Here is a 15,841-nt window from a genome sequence, read left to right as displayed (position 1 = left end):
TGATGTTAAAAAGTCCTCCTCAAGACATTCAGGCAAATGAGAACAACACAGGGACACGTGCACAACAAAGTGACTGTGGTGAGAGCGACTCTGCCTGAGACACACACACACACACACACACACACACACACACACACCTCGTGGTTTGTCGACTTGCGGCCTAAAAGCACAGCCTCGGGGGCTCCGGTCCGTCCAGTGCGTGTCCGTGTTTTCTGTGCGCACACACTGGCGTGCACATGTGTCCGTGAGTCTGTTTGATGAATCTGAAGGGGGGGGTGGGGGGGTTGTCGGAGGGAGGAGGAGGAGGAGGAGGAGGAGGAGGGGAAGGGGGGGGCGTGGCGGTCCCACGGCGAGACGAGGGGGAGCTTTAGTTGTTCTGAAGGCAGTCGAGATCCACCGAGCAGCAGACACTCCCGTTCTGAGCAGGAGGAGACAGGAGACAGGAGACAGGAGAGAGGAGAGAGGAGAGAGGAGACAGGAGACAGGAGAGACGACGTCATGTTTCCTTAATGTAAGCAGCCTGTATCCATCGGTACAAGTTTATTCCCTATTTACTGGTAGTTTCTTCATTGTGATGCATGACTTACATGAACCTTCAGTTGAATTCTACATCCAGAGGAGCTTTTTATATCATTCCTACCCCGACTTTTATAGGTACCTTTTGTTTTGTTGAGTGCTACCAAGAGTTATCTTAACATTCCCTCCATAAAAACCTTTGACTTGATTGAAAAATACATGTATTCAATTTAGCACATAATTGAAACATGGAATGCCTTATTTGTATATGTAAATAGTTTAGAGTGACCTGAAGCTTTTGCTTTAGCCGTGTGCGGTGATCACACCAGCCGACCTGAAGGCAGGAATGTAACTACCACTAATTAACAGTCCGTATATTCAGGTATTTTGTGCCTCGCCGCTTAAAAACAGAACTGCGGCACGGATCACTTTCGGTGTGTGAAGATGAAACGAGCCGTGGGGACATGTTCCCGACACAGTGATCTGCATATTTAGCTCTTTTCCGGTAAATATAAATACACCTTACATCATCTGTGACTAACAGATTACTTTGTAGTCATCGCGGAGGTTGCACGTCCTCATCACACGTCAGACTCGCCACATAAATTGAGCTGAGCGTACGTTATTCTCAACTCATTCCGTACAAATTCACAAATTTGTCGCGGAACTTCGTGTTAGAAACAAACATGGCTGCAGAGCGGTCGCCGCTTGGGGCTTACCTTGCACTTGCAGCTGGTGCAGGGCGAGTTGGGCGTACGCCACGTGTCCCCGCTGAGGCGGACGGCGCCCGCCGGGTCCTGACACGTCTGCCGCACGTCGTACGTGGTGGGGTCGTCGGCGAGGCAGGGGTCCGCGACGCAGCGCGGGCAGCACTCGGCCTCCGCCACCGCCGTGTACTCGCACGCCAACGCCGGGCAGACCAGGGGCCAGCAGTCCACCTCGCCCTCCTGAGCGCGGTGGGGGGGGAAAACAAAGGAAGGTGAGTTTGTGGCGCATGTGTGTGTGCGTGTGTGTGTGTGTGTGTGTGTGTGAGAGAGAGAGAAGTCACAGCTCGCACGCTGAATTGTTGCCACGTCTCTAATTAAGTGAGGCGATAATTATCTGAGGCTTCCGCACACGGAGCCGCCGAGCTCTGAGCTCCCTGTGTGTGTGTGTGTGTGTGTGTGTGTGTGTGTGTGTGTGTGTGTGTGTGTGTGTGTGTGTGTGTGTGTGTGTGTGCGTGTGCGGACCATGCAGCGGCACTGCTGGCAGCCGTAGAGCCACGAGGCCCCGCTGCGGTACAGCGTGCGTCCGCTCTGGTCCAGGCACTGGCTGCTGGGCCTGTTGTCGCAGCCGGGGCAGCAGAACAGATCCTCGTCCGGGTCGGCGCAGTCGCAGGGTCTCCTCCTGCAGTACGTCTGCCCATCCTGCGAAGGGCAAAGGTCACAGGGTCAAGTCCCCACAGTAGTCCTCCGGAGCACATGTTCTCCTCCTGATTCTGTTTCAGAGCCGTTTCATCTCACGCAGTACAAAAAAAGTACAATCCTGCAACACCTGTTATGAAGGTGTTGCGATTGCAAAAAAAAAAAGAAATGTGATTCACAATTGCATCTTGGGTAATTCAGGCAGATAATTGAAGGCATGCCCTTTGAGGATTTGAATGTTGCATCTTAGTAACAATATTATATTATCAATTAATTAGCGCCATGAATGACGGCAGAAGGACTTTGGCGGGGTGAAAAAACAATGTCCCCGGCGCTGGCCTCATGGCTCATCTGCTCGCCGCGGGCGGCGTGGTTTGGCACGGCCACGCCTTGGCGTTGGAGATGTAAAAACGGCTGCGTAGAATCGCTGTTACAAAACCAATGGTCCGCCATAAAATGTTTCCCGGGCACCATTAAAAGGGCCATGCGGAGGCCCGCGTTCTATCGATGCACATTGTCCCTGCTCCAGGGTCCCAGGGTGCCAGTACCGAAGGTCCTAACACTTATGGCCCTTGACTTGATGGGGAAGCACTACAGTGCAGGCAGGACTGTTGGTTTTAATGGCGGGAACAAGACCCGGCATGAATACCCGATGCCTCATTCTCTCGTTTTTATGATGACATTCTATTTAAATCCAAAGCTGTGACCTGCTTCTTTGGATGAGGGATTCCTCTCCAGGGTAGTTTTTTTTTTAATCATTGATGTCAAAGTGTGAAATCTAATTCTTTAATTCAACATTGCCTTTCATTTCCCTTCCAATAAAACGTTGGTTGGAAGTTGAGAGACGAGAACATCTTTGTTCTTAAGTTTCTACCTTTTTTTTATGTCACGTGTCGGGGGACAGAGCCCTTCTTGCTCTGACTGTCGTCACCCTGTCGCGCACCTCTTCATCTTTTTCCACGGCTGACGTCCACATGATTTCAAATCACATTTCAACAAACCAACCGATCAAAGGTTGCACCTGAATGAAACCACACGAAAGGTCGTGGATCCTCGAGTCATCGTTAGCAGAGCATCAAGGTTTTAATGCCGCACTCGACAATTTCTGCACACAACAACTTGTGAATTGTTGTAAATAAATATTTATACCAAATTGCAAGGTAATATAAAAAAAAAAAAAACATGATTAAGATGTTTGTAGCAAAGCTAATTTTTGGAATGCCACAAATTGCTAAGCATGACATTTATCTCCACATGTGACACGACTCACGATCCCCAGTGATGGTAGGATTTACTGCGGCCCTCAGCTGTCATTTCGCTGCAAATAACCCCCGGAGTCGTCCATTGATCCGACCCCCGCCGAGCCGCGACTCTCCAAAGACCAATCGGATCAATACCTCCTCCCCGTGACTCCAGCTTGGACCACTCTCCTTCAGAGTGGGGCGTGATCGGCTTGAACCGCCGTCGGACTGCCTCCGGCTCATCACATTTCTTTTGTTTGTTTGTTTCCATAATCAATAAATGAGAGCGCGTCCTCCCTACCTTGCAGGAACATATGGCGCAGCGGTCGAAGCCGGGTCTCCAGTCCTCTCCGTTGCGTCGGACCTCCTCTTCCTGGGGGCAGTCGCCATCGCAACCCGGACCAGATGTGCACACGCAGTCGTAGCCCCCCGGCAGGTTCACGCACACGCTGTCGTTCCAGCAGGTGTGTGTCTGCAAACCGCACTCGTCAATGTCTGGAAGACACAAGCACAAACTTTCTCAAACCCCCCCCCTTCCCGAATGTGAGGGGAAAAGAGTCCGATGGTCTCTCTCTTGCACGCTGACATTGGCCCCGCCCCCCCCCCCCCCCCCCCCCCCCGCCACGCCACACACCGACAGCCGGCCTTACCAAAGGCGTTCATTCATTCATCTCGTGCACAGCGGAGCGAGAGGGAAGCTGTGGACGACCTGCAGGTTTTAAAAAGATGGAGACGCGGCGGCCCACAATGCACTTTGACTATGCACTAATTGGCATAGAGTCCGGCGGCACGCGGAGAGAAACGGGGGGGGGGGAGAGAAATGGGGGGAGAACCGCTCAGAGCCCAGAATGCATCGCTCTTTGCGACGTACACTAAATTGAACCCGCCCCCCCCCCCCCCCCCCCCCCCCATCAGCCAGTGGGACACGCCGTACCTCCGCTGGCGAAGGATTGACGCTCTTCACGCCGCATTAAACCACAAGCTGCCGCTCGCAGGCGGAGGAGCCAGCCGAGCACATCCAACTGGGTAAAAAAAAATACAAAATAAAGATTTACTACACCTGTTTGTGTCGTTACAAAATAAAAAGCCCTAACCCTGCGGTGCGTGTGCATCACAACACACACACAACAAGAAGAAGAAGAAGAATCCCTCTGACAGATGTGGGCAATTAGGACGCATCAGAAAAAGCTCAGCATCGCAGTATTTACATCATATTTCTTGGGTGCGTCTCGGCGGCGGCGGCGCAGATGGGAAGGTTCACTCCGTCAGTGGAGTGCATGGCGTCCTCCTCTCTATGCACAGACTGTTTGATAAAGCCACCCGTCCCCCCCACCCAAGGCGCGAGGCAGAGTCAATGGGCTTTCGGGGACGCGGCCCATGCGTCAGCTGCTCGGACCCTTCACACCAAACAGCCACAAAGAGACCATGTGACCTCGGAGGCATCGTGGCGCCTTCCTTCACGGACGCCGCGCCGTGACGTACTCGGATCTGATGAGACTCTTATTTTCAGAAATGCTTCTTGGTGTCTGGTCGACTCACGACAGCGAGGTGAGCGCGTGAGGGAGGGGGGTGTAGGGGGGGGGGGGGGGGGGGGGTGGGGAGGGGGGGTGCTCTGCGGGATAGAAAAATCCTGTTAAACTCTCATTCGTACTTATTTCCCCAGCCGGCTTCTCGCCTCCTTCTTGGAAAAATGCGACCGACCCAGAGGAGGCGTGATGCTACTTTTAGCCCGGTCATTTCGAGTTGTGAAATATGAAACATTCCTCAAATGAAATGTAAATCGTTATCGTTTTTGATGCCTGTTGGTTACAAGGCAAATTAGCAATGAGCCGGTCAGCTAGAATTTGTGCAACATCTGGATGGACGTTTTCACACAGTGAGAACTTTGAAACTTGAATCCACTGATAAACAGTGATTGATCACACCAAGAAAACCTAATCAACAGTGTGGCTTACTTGCTCCCAAGCTCCTGTTGATGAGATGATTTGAGTTTGTGTTCCTGTTAACTTTATTTCTGCCAGAAATAAACAAAGAACTTCCTTGTGAAAACCCCCCTCCCCACCCCCCCACCCGACTCTGAGGGACTGAGAACCAACCGAAGCGCTTCATGCAAAACCTACTCGACGCCTTCGCTTTGTCACTTCACACGTTTTGTTGTTGTGTTTCACCTGCGAGACGCTCCCGCTCTTCTCCTTTTGTGTCACTAGTAAAACATCTTTGGATTTAATACCTGCCGGATAAAACACGGTCGAGTTTGAGCGCGTTTGCCCCCCCGAAAAAAAGCAAAGGGGTCGAAGGGGAAACGCTGATGTTCCACTTCCACTCGTTCAAGCTGCCCACTGGTGGAGGTGCCCCCCCCCCCCTCTCAGGCTCACAAGAAAACATCTCATATCTGTGCTTTTCTTGAGTGGAAGTTAAAAATCATGTTTCAGGGCTGAAAGGTTCCTCAAACAAAACTTTTTTGAAAACTCAACATTTGAATTAAGAGGATACATTAACTATTGCTCATGTTTCAGTACTTTTACTTAAACATGTGTAGTTTTACAGTATGATATTTATACTTTTGTTAAATTATCAGACAACATCAACCCCCCCCCCCGATTAAGACCACATTAAATCCCAATTCAGCCCCAAATTAGTATTCAAATAATGTACAATTAATAATTATGATCCTATGCTATCATATTTGGCTTTCTGCATAAGAGCACATTTGGTACTTTCATTCTTTCAATTAAATATTTTAAAAGCGTTACTATTGTGAAAAAAATGTAATGTAATGGTAAATGCCATCAAACCAGAAGATATGGCTAATTATTGAGTGGAATGTGTGGGTGAGCCGGTTACGATCTTTCACGCCTCTAACGGTGCGTCTGTGGCTTTGTGGGCGAGCAGCCGGCCTGATGCGTGTTCCTCATGAATATTTCATCCACGCGTCGCACGTGTGGTGGGTTCGCGCGCCGCGGATCCATCTCGAGCTGTGAAGGCGAGAAGACCCGATTGGCGCACGTGCAACCCCGTGAGCTCAATCCTCCGGGGCGGGGGGGGGGGGGGGTCGTGTCTACATTCTCTCCTCAAAGGAAGGACAAATGAGACAAAGCAGGACCATCGAGTGGCGGTGATGCAGACGAGCGAACGCGAGGCGCAGGTATCTCGCTGCTCTAATGATGTTTTTCAAATTCCACGCTGGCTCACCGATGCAGGAGCTCCCGTCGAGCAGGAAGGAGCCGTTGTCATGGAAACCGCTCCTGCACTCGCAGTGGTACCAGCCGGGCAGGTTGACACAGCGGGAGCGGTTGTGGCACTCGATCAGGCCCTCGGCACACTCGTCGATATCTGGAGGACACAAGACATCAGGTGATTGTCCTGGGGACAAAAAACGGTCAAAGCGCTTTGGGATTCACACTATTGGCATTTCCTGCATTTCTTGTGAATACGAGTCTCGGCGTATTGGAGAAAAGGCTTTTTAACCAAATTCCACTTCTTTCGTTTCTTGTTACATGAAGATTCCCTCTGTGACGTCCTACCGAAACGCTCCGAGGTCAGAGGTCAGAGCGGCGGACAAAAGGAGCAGAAACACGTGGTTTAGTATTGGACCTTTTTTTTCTCGTTTTTTATGAAATTCAACATTTACATTAAAAGGTTTCTAGGATAATAGAATGAAGAGGTTCAGAGAACAAAAACAACTATTGAGATCCGTTGCTCTCACTGCAAACGATGCACAAGGCTTTGTGCAGCTTTGGATCACGGAAGAAATCATCATGAATAAAAAATTAGATTAGTTTATTAATGAATCTATGCGTTGTAAATGTAATAAAAACATTATAGTTACTCCCAATGTTGTACCTTTATTACGGCCTCGGCTTGCATGAACAAATGAAGATGTTCCTTTGAATGATTGTCGTTTCCTGCCTTCTTTAACACAACTCTGTTGTGTTAAAGAAGGCAGGAAACGACAATCATTTCACCTTTCATCCTAAATATTCTGTCCATAATTCAGGACTCATCCTGACTAAGAGGCTTTGGCACCGCTACAACAAAGTGCATCATAATTACCTTCAGTCCTGCCATCATTCTTTCATCTTCACAGGAGAATACGTTGACAAAAAACAAATTAAATAAATATATATATGTATATACGTGTATATATATTTATACCACAGGAAGGGATAATATAGGGCTGTTCACAAACATGTACAAATGGTTTCATATTAGTAATCTAATAAAGTCATGCAATAGTATGTTGAAAAAAGGGACTTTATATACTACCATCTATCCGTGTTACAGCCACAGGAAGGAGAGCAGAGCAGCACATTTCCCTCTGTTTACTTTTATTATTATTTCTGCTTTGTGCTTCCCTTCTGACCAATTTAGGGATTTTGCCAAAAAGGCACACATCAAGACTTTGAGACAGCCCTGTGAAGAACTCAAGAGTTTTATTGGAATGGGAGTAAATCCAGTTCAGATAATCCCCCCGAACCCTGGGGAGTATCCTCCACCCTGCCGAGCGTCGCACAATTACCCCGAAAACCAATGAAACAACCGAAGATGTCACAAAGGGCATCAACAGCGATGTGTTTCAGGACAGAAACAACCACCGTGTGCATTAAATGAGCAGCCTGCTGCATCAAAGTGACCACAGACCAGCTGCAACGAATGAATGAACGAATGAATGAACGAACGAATGAATGCAAGAGTGTACAACGGCCGACATCTTCACCTGTCCACATCTGCCTCACATCAAACATCTGACACAGAGATGAAAGAGCATCTAAGAGCAGGAAGGAGCTTAGGAGTGTGTGTGTGTGTGTTTTTTGAAAGGTTGACATTTCTAGTAGGGATCTATCCGAGTTAAATCTCAGTGAAATGCATGCATGTTCCACATTCCAGATGTGTAGAGCAGGGTGGTGCGTTCATCGCAGTGACTTGTTGACAAAGAAGAATCAGGTTTTTCACATTGTGTGAAACGGGGGCCTTCATAGCTGCTTAGCTTTTATTAATCCTTTCATGAAATAAAACCTCGAGGATCCCGCGGTGGATCCGGTTCAAATGGAGGATAAAAAGATCAGTGAAAAGAATCCACTTTATATTTAGATGCTCTTAACCTCCCACTGAGCTGCAGTGCTTTTTTACGCAGGGGAGGAAGCGCAGCGGAATGATGGAAGATGCAGAGACAGGCTGACAGGAAACATCAAAGTAGACCGACAGTTAATGCAAACGATGTCTAGAATCCATAGTTAAACCTGACTTTCTGTCAACAGGTAATTATTTCAGCTGCTGTGATGCACAATTATCTTCGCTCCGCTCACCTGAAATGGAAAGAGAGGCTGCGATAAACAGCGTATTGTTGATCTTGATGCTTTGTTGATGCGTCTCTTCTTCAGACTTCAGAGTTTCAGCTTGTGCCATCTTCATTTAGGAAGATTGTGTTTTCACACAAACAGGCTCCAGGAGCATCTTCCCAACAGCGTTTGAAGGCATTTAAAGCTGCTATTTTTGTCCGGCGGGAACAAAAAGGCGTCCCTTTGTCTTCTAAATGACGGCTTGATCTCGCTCAGGTGTGAGCACGCAGCGAATATAGAGTATCCAATCCCCCCGGTCTTCTGTAAGCATGCGTAGATAAGTGCTGTGGACAACTTGGGACGGACGCGGACATGAAAAGGGACAAGTGCAGCGGCCACAGGGCCTTCGGGGCGGAGCCTCATTAGCGGGAGGACGAGTCCACATTTCACACTCCCTGCATTCGGCACGGACCATCTGCCTCGCTTTTCTGCACATCTTCTTCGGCGTAGTGTGCTTCCTCCGCTCAGCCTCTCTAAAGCGGGTTCAAAGAGAAGCACCTCGGCCATTCTGCAGACGCCACGGCGCTGCTCTTTTCGTTGCGACCCTGCATTTAAGCTCGTCGTCAGTATTCAGCGGACATTCGCAAATGTGAGGTCTGCGCCGAGTTCAAAGGGCAAAGTATTTCCTTTGGAAGTGAAATGTCCTCTTTTTTTTTTTTTTTTAACACTGAGGAGTTGGACACACAAACGCAGCGTCATTGGAGACGCTTTTCTCCCGCTCGGGTTGCTGAAGGATCATCTGCAAAATCAAAACTAGCTGCGTTCTACGAGAACGCCTCCCTTCAGAAAGCCCTTCATTGCTGTGCTAATTAGCAATGAACTAATACTGTGTTTGTTGATTTGGGGGCCCGATGTTTGCAAAAAAAGTTTCCCTGTACACTGCACAACAACTGTCGACCAATAAGCGATTCGCGTATATTACCCACAACTGCGATGTGCGGCGCGCGTTGACAGGTGCGACAGCGCGTTATCCACCACCAACACAAAGAGCAGACGTGTCCCAGAGGGACCACAGCGCTGCTCACACAGGCTAGAAGTCTGACAGGCGCACCTGCCGACTCCGGCACTTCTGCAGCAACGCGCACCAACCAAAAGTGTTACCTGGTAAAAGGAAAACCATGGTAACCCGCTGTGAATGGCTGACCTGTAATTGTGGTGCTTCGCGAGAGCTGGTCTATCACCTCGGTAAGAAGAGGCCGCAGAGGCAGACGGGCTTAGGGGGAGAGGAGAGGAGAGGATGGAGCGAAATGAGAGAAAACCATCAAGAAGAGCGAGCAGGGGAGAGATGGCGAGGTGATGGCGAGGAGCAATGACGAAGGCGAGAGGCAGCGACGGGAAGGAGGGAAAGTAGAGAGAACGGGACGGACAACGCGGGAGAGGAGGTTAAAGGAATGAGAAGGAGATTAGGAAAGGACGGATGGGAGTGGAAAGGAAAGACGAGAAGGGACCGGGAACGGAAGGGAAAGAGCACACGAGGAGACAATAAACAGAGAGGGAAGGAAGAAAGAGAGAGAAAGATGCAGGAAGGAGGAGAGGTGAACCAATTAAAGGAAGAGAAGGGACAGATGAGAGAATAAGAGAAGAAAAAATGGCTGTCCTTTTCTCCAGAGTTCATTTAAACACATGGCTCCAGAGTTAAAGTGTGTGTGAGTGTGTGTGTGTGTGTGTGTGTGTGTGTTACAGGGATGGAGTGTGTGTGTGTGTTACAGGGATGGAGTGTGTGTGTGTGTTACAGGGATGGAGTATGTGTGTGTGTTACAGGGATGGAGTGTGTGTGTGTGTTACAGGGATGGAGTATGTGTGTGTGTGTTACAGGGATGGAGTATGTGTGTGTGTTACAGGGATGGAGTGTGTGTGTGTGTGTGTTACAGGGATGGAGTATGTGTGTGTGTGTTACAGGGATTGAGTGTGTGTGTGTGTGTGTTACAGGGATGGAGTGTGTGTGTGTGTGTGTGTGTTACAGGGATGGAGTGTGTGTGTGTGTGTGTTACAGGGATGGAGTGTGTGTGTGTGTGTGTTACAGGGATTGAGTGTGTGTGTGTGTGTGTTACAGGGATGGAGTGTGTGTGTGTGTTACAGGGATGGAGTGTGTGTGTGTGTGTGTTACAGGGATTGAGTGTGTGTGTGTGTTACAGGGATGGAGTGTGTGTGTGTGTTACAGGGATGGAGTGTGTGTGTGTGTTACAGGGATGGAGTGTGTGTGTGTGTGTGTTACAGGGATGGAGTGTGTGTGTGTGTGTGTGTTACAGGGATGGAGTGTGTGTGTGTGTATGTGTGTGTGTGTTACAGGGATGGAGTGTGTGTGTGTGTGTCACAGGGATTGAGTGTGTGTGTGTGTGTTACAGGGATGGAGTGTGTGTGTGTGTGTGTGTTACAGGGATGGAGTGTGTGTGTAAGGGGGACTGAGTGGGAGGCGAGGGGCGTCTGCTGAGCCCTCTGACCGACCTAATGACCGCCCTCTTGATGTCACTGTGAAACTCGATAGAAACGACGCCACTCTCCAGCTGAGCTTTAATTAAGGGGGACACCTGAACAGGCTGGACGAGGCGGGGGGGGGTCCGCGGGTCTCACCTGTCTCACAGCGGCGTCCTGTGAATCCAGAGGGACAGACGCAGTTGTTGGGAGACACACAGGTTCCACCGCTCCGGCATCCCTCCTCGCAGAAAGCTGAGAAGAGGAAGAGGAAAGCTTATTAGTTAAGAGGAAGAAACTTCCCGTTCCCTCTTTTATTCTCAATTACCAACATTCATCATGAGGTGAACAGAATTCTTTATTAATTATAGTGTTGTTTTTTATCTTTGGGCTTGTTGTGTAAACTCTTCGCCCCCCGGTTAACACCGCTCCATCACAATGGTTTCCGTTCCTCGTATTGTTAGCGCTGTTAGCATTACTATCTGCTAGCCGCTAGCTCAGCTGTTGCCGTGTGAAGCGAATCCCTCAATCAGATCAATGCTCCATTTACCTCCAATAGCGTTTATTTTTATTTTGTACAATATCCAATTTATCCACACAAAATTTAATTTAATTTCATCGAACCTTCTCGGAAAAATATATCAGTTCCTTGCTGGGATTATTCTCATTAGCGTGGGTTCTGCAGGACAGCGTGAGGATGGAAAAAGATTCAAGGGCAGATATTCAAGCTTCCCAAAGGTTAAATGGATCGCTTTTGTACGGCACATATTCACACATATGTGACGAGTGCAAGCACAAAACCACACACAATCAACCCCCCCCCCCCCCACACACACACACACACACACACAAACACGCATTAGTAGTAGAGCTTCCATGCGACGAGCTGCCCTCAGGAGCACGTCTGGAGTTCTGTGTCAAGGACTCCCTGCTCCACCACCCGAGCTTTTGTGTCTTTGTCACGCAGCACCACTTTGGGATCTACCTACACGATTCTTTCCTCACTCTAAGTAGCTGCGGAATAAAACACCTTGAATCCTTTGAATGGAGCTCGACTTGCGACGTTGTGTCTGTATGCACCACCAGTCACACTTTAATATGATGAAGATATACAGTACGCACGGTGCTATTGACAAGGCTGCGTGCATCTTTTAATGCGGTGTAATTTCACACGTCCATGTTTCAGGACCATCAATGTGCGAGCACGTGTGCAGCCCCCTCCCCAGACAGTGTGCAACTGTGCAGACAGTTGTGATGGCGCGCGGTGCGATGCACCAACATGCACACAAAAGGCAGCGCGAGTGACGGAGGGAAGCGATCGGAATACTCAAAGCGAGGAGGAATGGAACAAAAAGAGGGCGAGATCATTAAAGACAAATGACGTGGGTATTTCAAGGCTTAATTAATGACACCATGTGAAAGATGAGCCTTAATGGGCTAAAAAACAATCTATTCATGGCCACATGCATGGGTGTGTGTGTGTGTGTAATGTGCGTCCGCTTGTCTCCCTTTAGTTTATGAAACCGAAGTAACGCAATCCATCCCTGTAAAGGGTCATCTCTTCTGTTTAGGAAAACGAGAGCTTAGCCTACACACCAATAAATAATAACAGAGCTCCTTGCCAGAAGCTGTTGAAGCTATTAATGTGACTGGTTCCACTATTTAAGAAGTTCTATCAGGCCCTCATTAGGAGCCTGATTGCCTCTGTACTAATAAACCTCACACGTTAAAATTAATTACACTTACATTGACTCAATCCATCTCCAGCTCTAATTATCATTTCACCACCATCAGCATTATGCCGCCTGTCTGTTCACAAGTAATGACCTGCAAAGATGGTGGTGGGGGGTGTGTGTGTGAGGGGGTGGGGGGGGCTGCTCTGGGGACAGGGTTGTTGTAAGCATTTATAGACCTACGTTTTCCAATCAAAGCTCCAACCACTTTTCTTGCCCAGAGACAACCTTGCCTCCAGTATTTTCTTTATTGTTGTGAAAGTGAATAAAAAAAAGCCATCGGCATAGAAAAACTACACTAACAATGATAATAAACTTCATAGTGTCAGTAATAATAACAGTGCAGTCAATTTGGATTCAAATGAGCTCAATTTAAAATGATTATATTTGTATAGATTTCAAAAGGAAATATTGATGAATAATTCATTTAAATGTTACGTATATCTGCAGGTGAGGTCAGGCACCTCACTGCTATAGTTTTTCCCCAATACCCTGTGTTATAACTCTGTAACTACTCAATTTTGAGATGTATTTTTCCCCAATTTTGCATCTTCATTTTGCATCTTCACTAAATATTTAGATTTAACATTTACTTTCCCGATTGGAGAAGTTGTGAACTCAAGCCACTCAAAACGCACAAAAGACAAGACGTTTCCAGACATGAAAAAGCATTGAATGTAAAATATACATTTTTTTCCTGCTGCCCTGACAATGCGATGCTTTTCCATTCCCGAATAAGATTGAGCAGAGAATAAAAATATGGAGGTGCCGCTCAAGCGGTGGGGGGGGGGGGGGGGGGGGGGGGGGCGTCTCGCTGAAGTGGTAATTCACATCCTATCCAGTGGAGAACAAACTCTAGAGGGCCACTACGTGTTCTCCTCTATTTCCCTCGCCCTGTGGTTGCAGAAATGGATTTTTCTCGTGTATCCTCTCACGGCATCAAAAAATGCGACGCCATTGATTCCACAGATCGCCATCGCGCTCTTCTGTTGCTGGAAGAATGAATCAATGAATCCCAAACACAGAGCCTCCCTCCGATCAAACCTTTCCTCCCCCCCCCCCGCCCCCTCATTGTAGAGCCTGTGACCTCCAGCTAAACTATTCCACTGCTCAACCGAGCCTGTTTGCTGACTCGTGCCTTCCCCCAAGACGTGCTCATATGCACAGGTTTCCCATTACGGGCCTAGATTGCTTTCCAGTGGGTGGTGAGAGAGGAATCGCCCCCCCTCCCCCCACTGTGTGCGCTTTGGCCAGAATGCTCTGAATTCCTACAGAAAGCGGCCTGCTCGGCGATGAGCGGCATTAAGACGCCGATCCCACCTCCAAGTTTAAACTGCAGACTTCAACAGTTTTTTTTAAACATTGATTAGAGACGTTTTGTGCGGTACGGGGCCACACTAAACCCCGATGGAGTATTAGGAAACTAATTGGGTAAAAAAAAAAAAAAAGTTGATCATGCAGCAGATGGAAGCATTTTTCCCACCAGATGGTCGGAACGGTCTTTGAGCGAACACTTTAGTGAAGTAACATCACTCATAATAGAGATGAACTAACAGGAAGTTACTCTCCTGCTCAGAGTATTTACACAATGGACAGCGCGTGGATTTAGGACACAAAACATGTTTTAAATGTCTTTGATGTGACGTTACCAGTGTGTTGAATGTGTGTCGTAAACGACACGAAAAAAAATGAGGATGCAAGTAACGATTTATTATTAATCTGCAGGCCTATATTTACAAGACAAATGAATTTGATCAACCAACCATCGAGTTGAGTATTTTTTCTAGTTGATCGATGAGTCAACAAAATGCTACACCTCGAACCCTTATTAGGCTTGTCTTTGCAGGTTTATTCGCCCATTAGTTGCCAAAAAAAAAGCAATCCATCTCCCAGTAACGAGTATCACATCACAACCAGTGCGAGAATAAACGACACATAACAGAATACCACTGATCTGAGGTCTGTGCCGAGTGGACTCGGGCCAAGCAGAGGGTTTTTTAAAGGAGTGCTTGATCAATGGCGCCGACGCGGCGATTCATTCCACGCGGGTGCTTTCGAGAGGCTTTTCTCGCACGTTTCAAATTGGCCCGGCGCCGTGGTCCCAAGTACGACGTGAGATTTTCAGAGCGCGCCGTTATCGCTAAATGGCGCTCTGACGGCCGTTATCCACCACTCTTAACTCAGCCGCAATCGGTTGCCGGGTTACGCAGGGGGGGGGCGGAGGGGGGTGGCGATGGCGGTCATGTGATGTTGTGGTAAATTAGAGCCCCGCCGGTTGTCTTCTGGTTTGACAGTTTGAAAATGGTTCCTTTTCGATCCAGATGGCAACGGAAAGACTGAGCTGACATCAAGGTTAGTTTACGTTAGGCGGAGAGAATGGAAAACATGTGGAAAATTGACAACTAATTTTTTATTTTTTTGTTGTTGTTGGGGGGGGGTTACATTTTTCCAGATGGAAAACAGCTGTCGGCGCTCTAATGCTCCTCATTTCTTTTGAACGTCGCTGCTTAATGTCACTTTGAAATCAGTGTAACTCCGACTCAAAAGATACTTATCCTAAAAGCCTTTTCTTTAATCCCTAAAAAACGAAATCTCACTTTTATGAATATCCACGAGTAAAAGCCTTTCGTTTTTAATGTGAAAGCCAGAGCGGAATTGCACAACATTTGAAAAAAGGAACTTGCCACCTGCTACTTATTTGGATTTTAATGCCTGTTTTCAATGTGTATCATTGACATTTGTATGGATCATGACAGTATAAATGCTCAGTAAAGTAATGACACATCATTTAAAAAGAACAGCTTAAGAAAAGCACAATAAAATATGATGCTATGATGTCACCAAACCTCTTGAAGAGGTAAAAGGTTATTCATCTTATTGGGGTTTTTTTTTCCAGTTAGTTGCCACATAAAAAACACTTTGACTTTGACAGTCTTAGCGATAATCGTTTTGGAGTCTTTGTGGAAGCAGTTAGAGGAAAGTAGTGACGAGCTCAGAGGAGATATGTTTGGTTATTGATTATTAAGTCATTTAAACTGCTCCAAATTCAATGTTGTTCTTTGATCTCTTTGTTGTTCAACACATTCACCGTAAAAAGGAACCACACCGAATGCATCACAGCTTGTGTGTCGCTGTGTGGAATGAGAAAAAAAATAAGACCTGTTTAAAAAAAACGAGCGAAAGATATCTATGGCTGA

General features: G+C 47.7%; 1 protein-coding gene across 1 annotated transcript in view; it reads right to left on the bottom strand.

Moving 5' to 3' along the window:
• Window positions 1–308: 308 nt before the first annotated feature.
• Window positions 309–15,841, bottom strand: part of LOC119197536 (protein kinase C-binding protein NELL1-like) — a 133,617-nt gene continuing 118,084 nt past the window's right edge. The window contains exons 15-20 of the mRNA XM_037453942.2: window positions 11,071–11,166; window positions 6,353–6,493; window positions 3,462–3,655; window positions 1,746–1,922; window positions 1,236–1,463; window positions 309–418 (exon numbers count right to left, since the gene is read on the bottom strand). Of these exons, the coding sequence (XP_037309839.2) occupies window positions 368–418; window positions 1,236–1,463; window positions 1,746–1,922; window positions 3,462–3,655; window positions 6,353–6,493; window positions 11,071–11,166 (887 nt within the window). The 3' untranslated portion in view covers window positions 309–367. The remainder of the gene's footprint in view (window positions 419–1,235; window positions 1,464–1,745; window positions 1,923–3,461; window positions 3,656–6,352; window positions 6,494–11,070; window positions 11,167–15,841) is intronic.

The sequence above is a fragment of the Pungitius pungitius genome, chromosome 4 (assembly GCF_949316345.1).
Source record: "Pungitius pungitius chromosome 4, fPunPun2.1, whole genome shotgun sequence".
Classification (NCBI taxonomy): Eukaryota; Metazoa; Chordata; class Actinopteri; order Perciformes; family Gasterosteidae; genus Pungitius; species Pungitius pungitius.
This window is presented reverse-complemented; position numbering and strand designations above follow the sequence as displayed.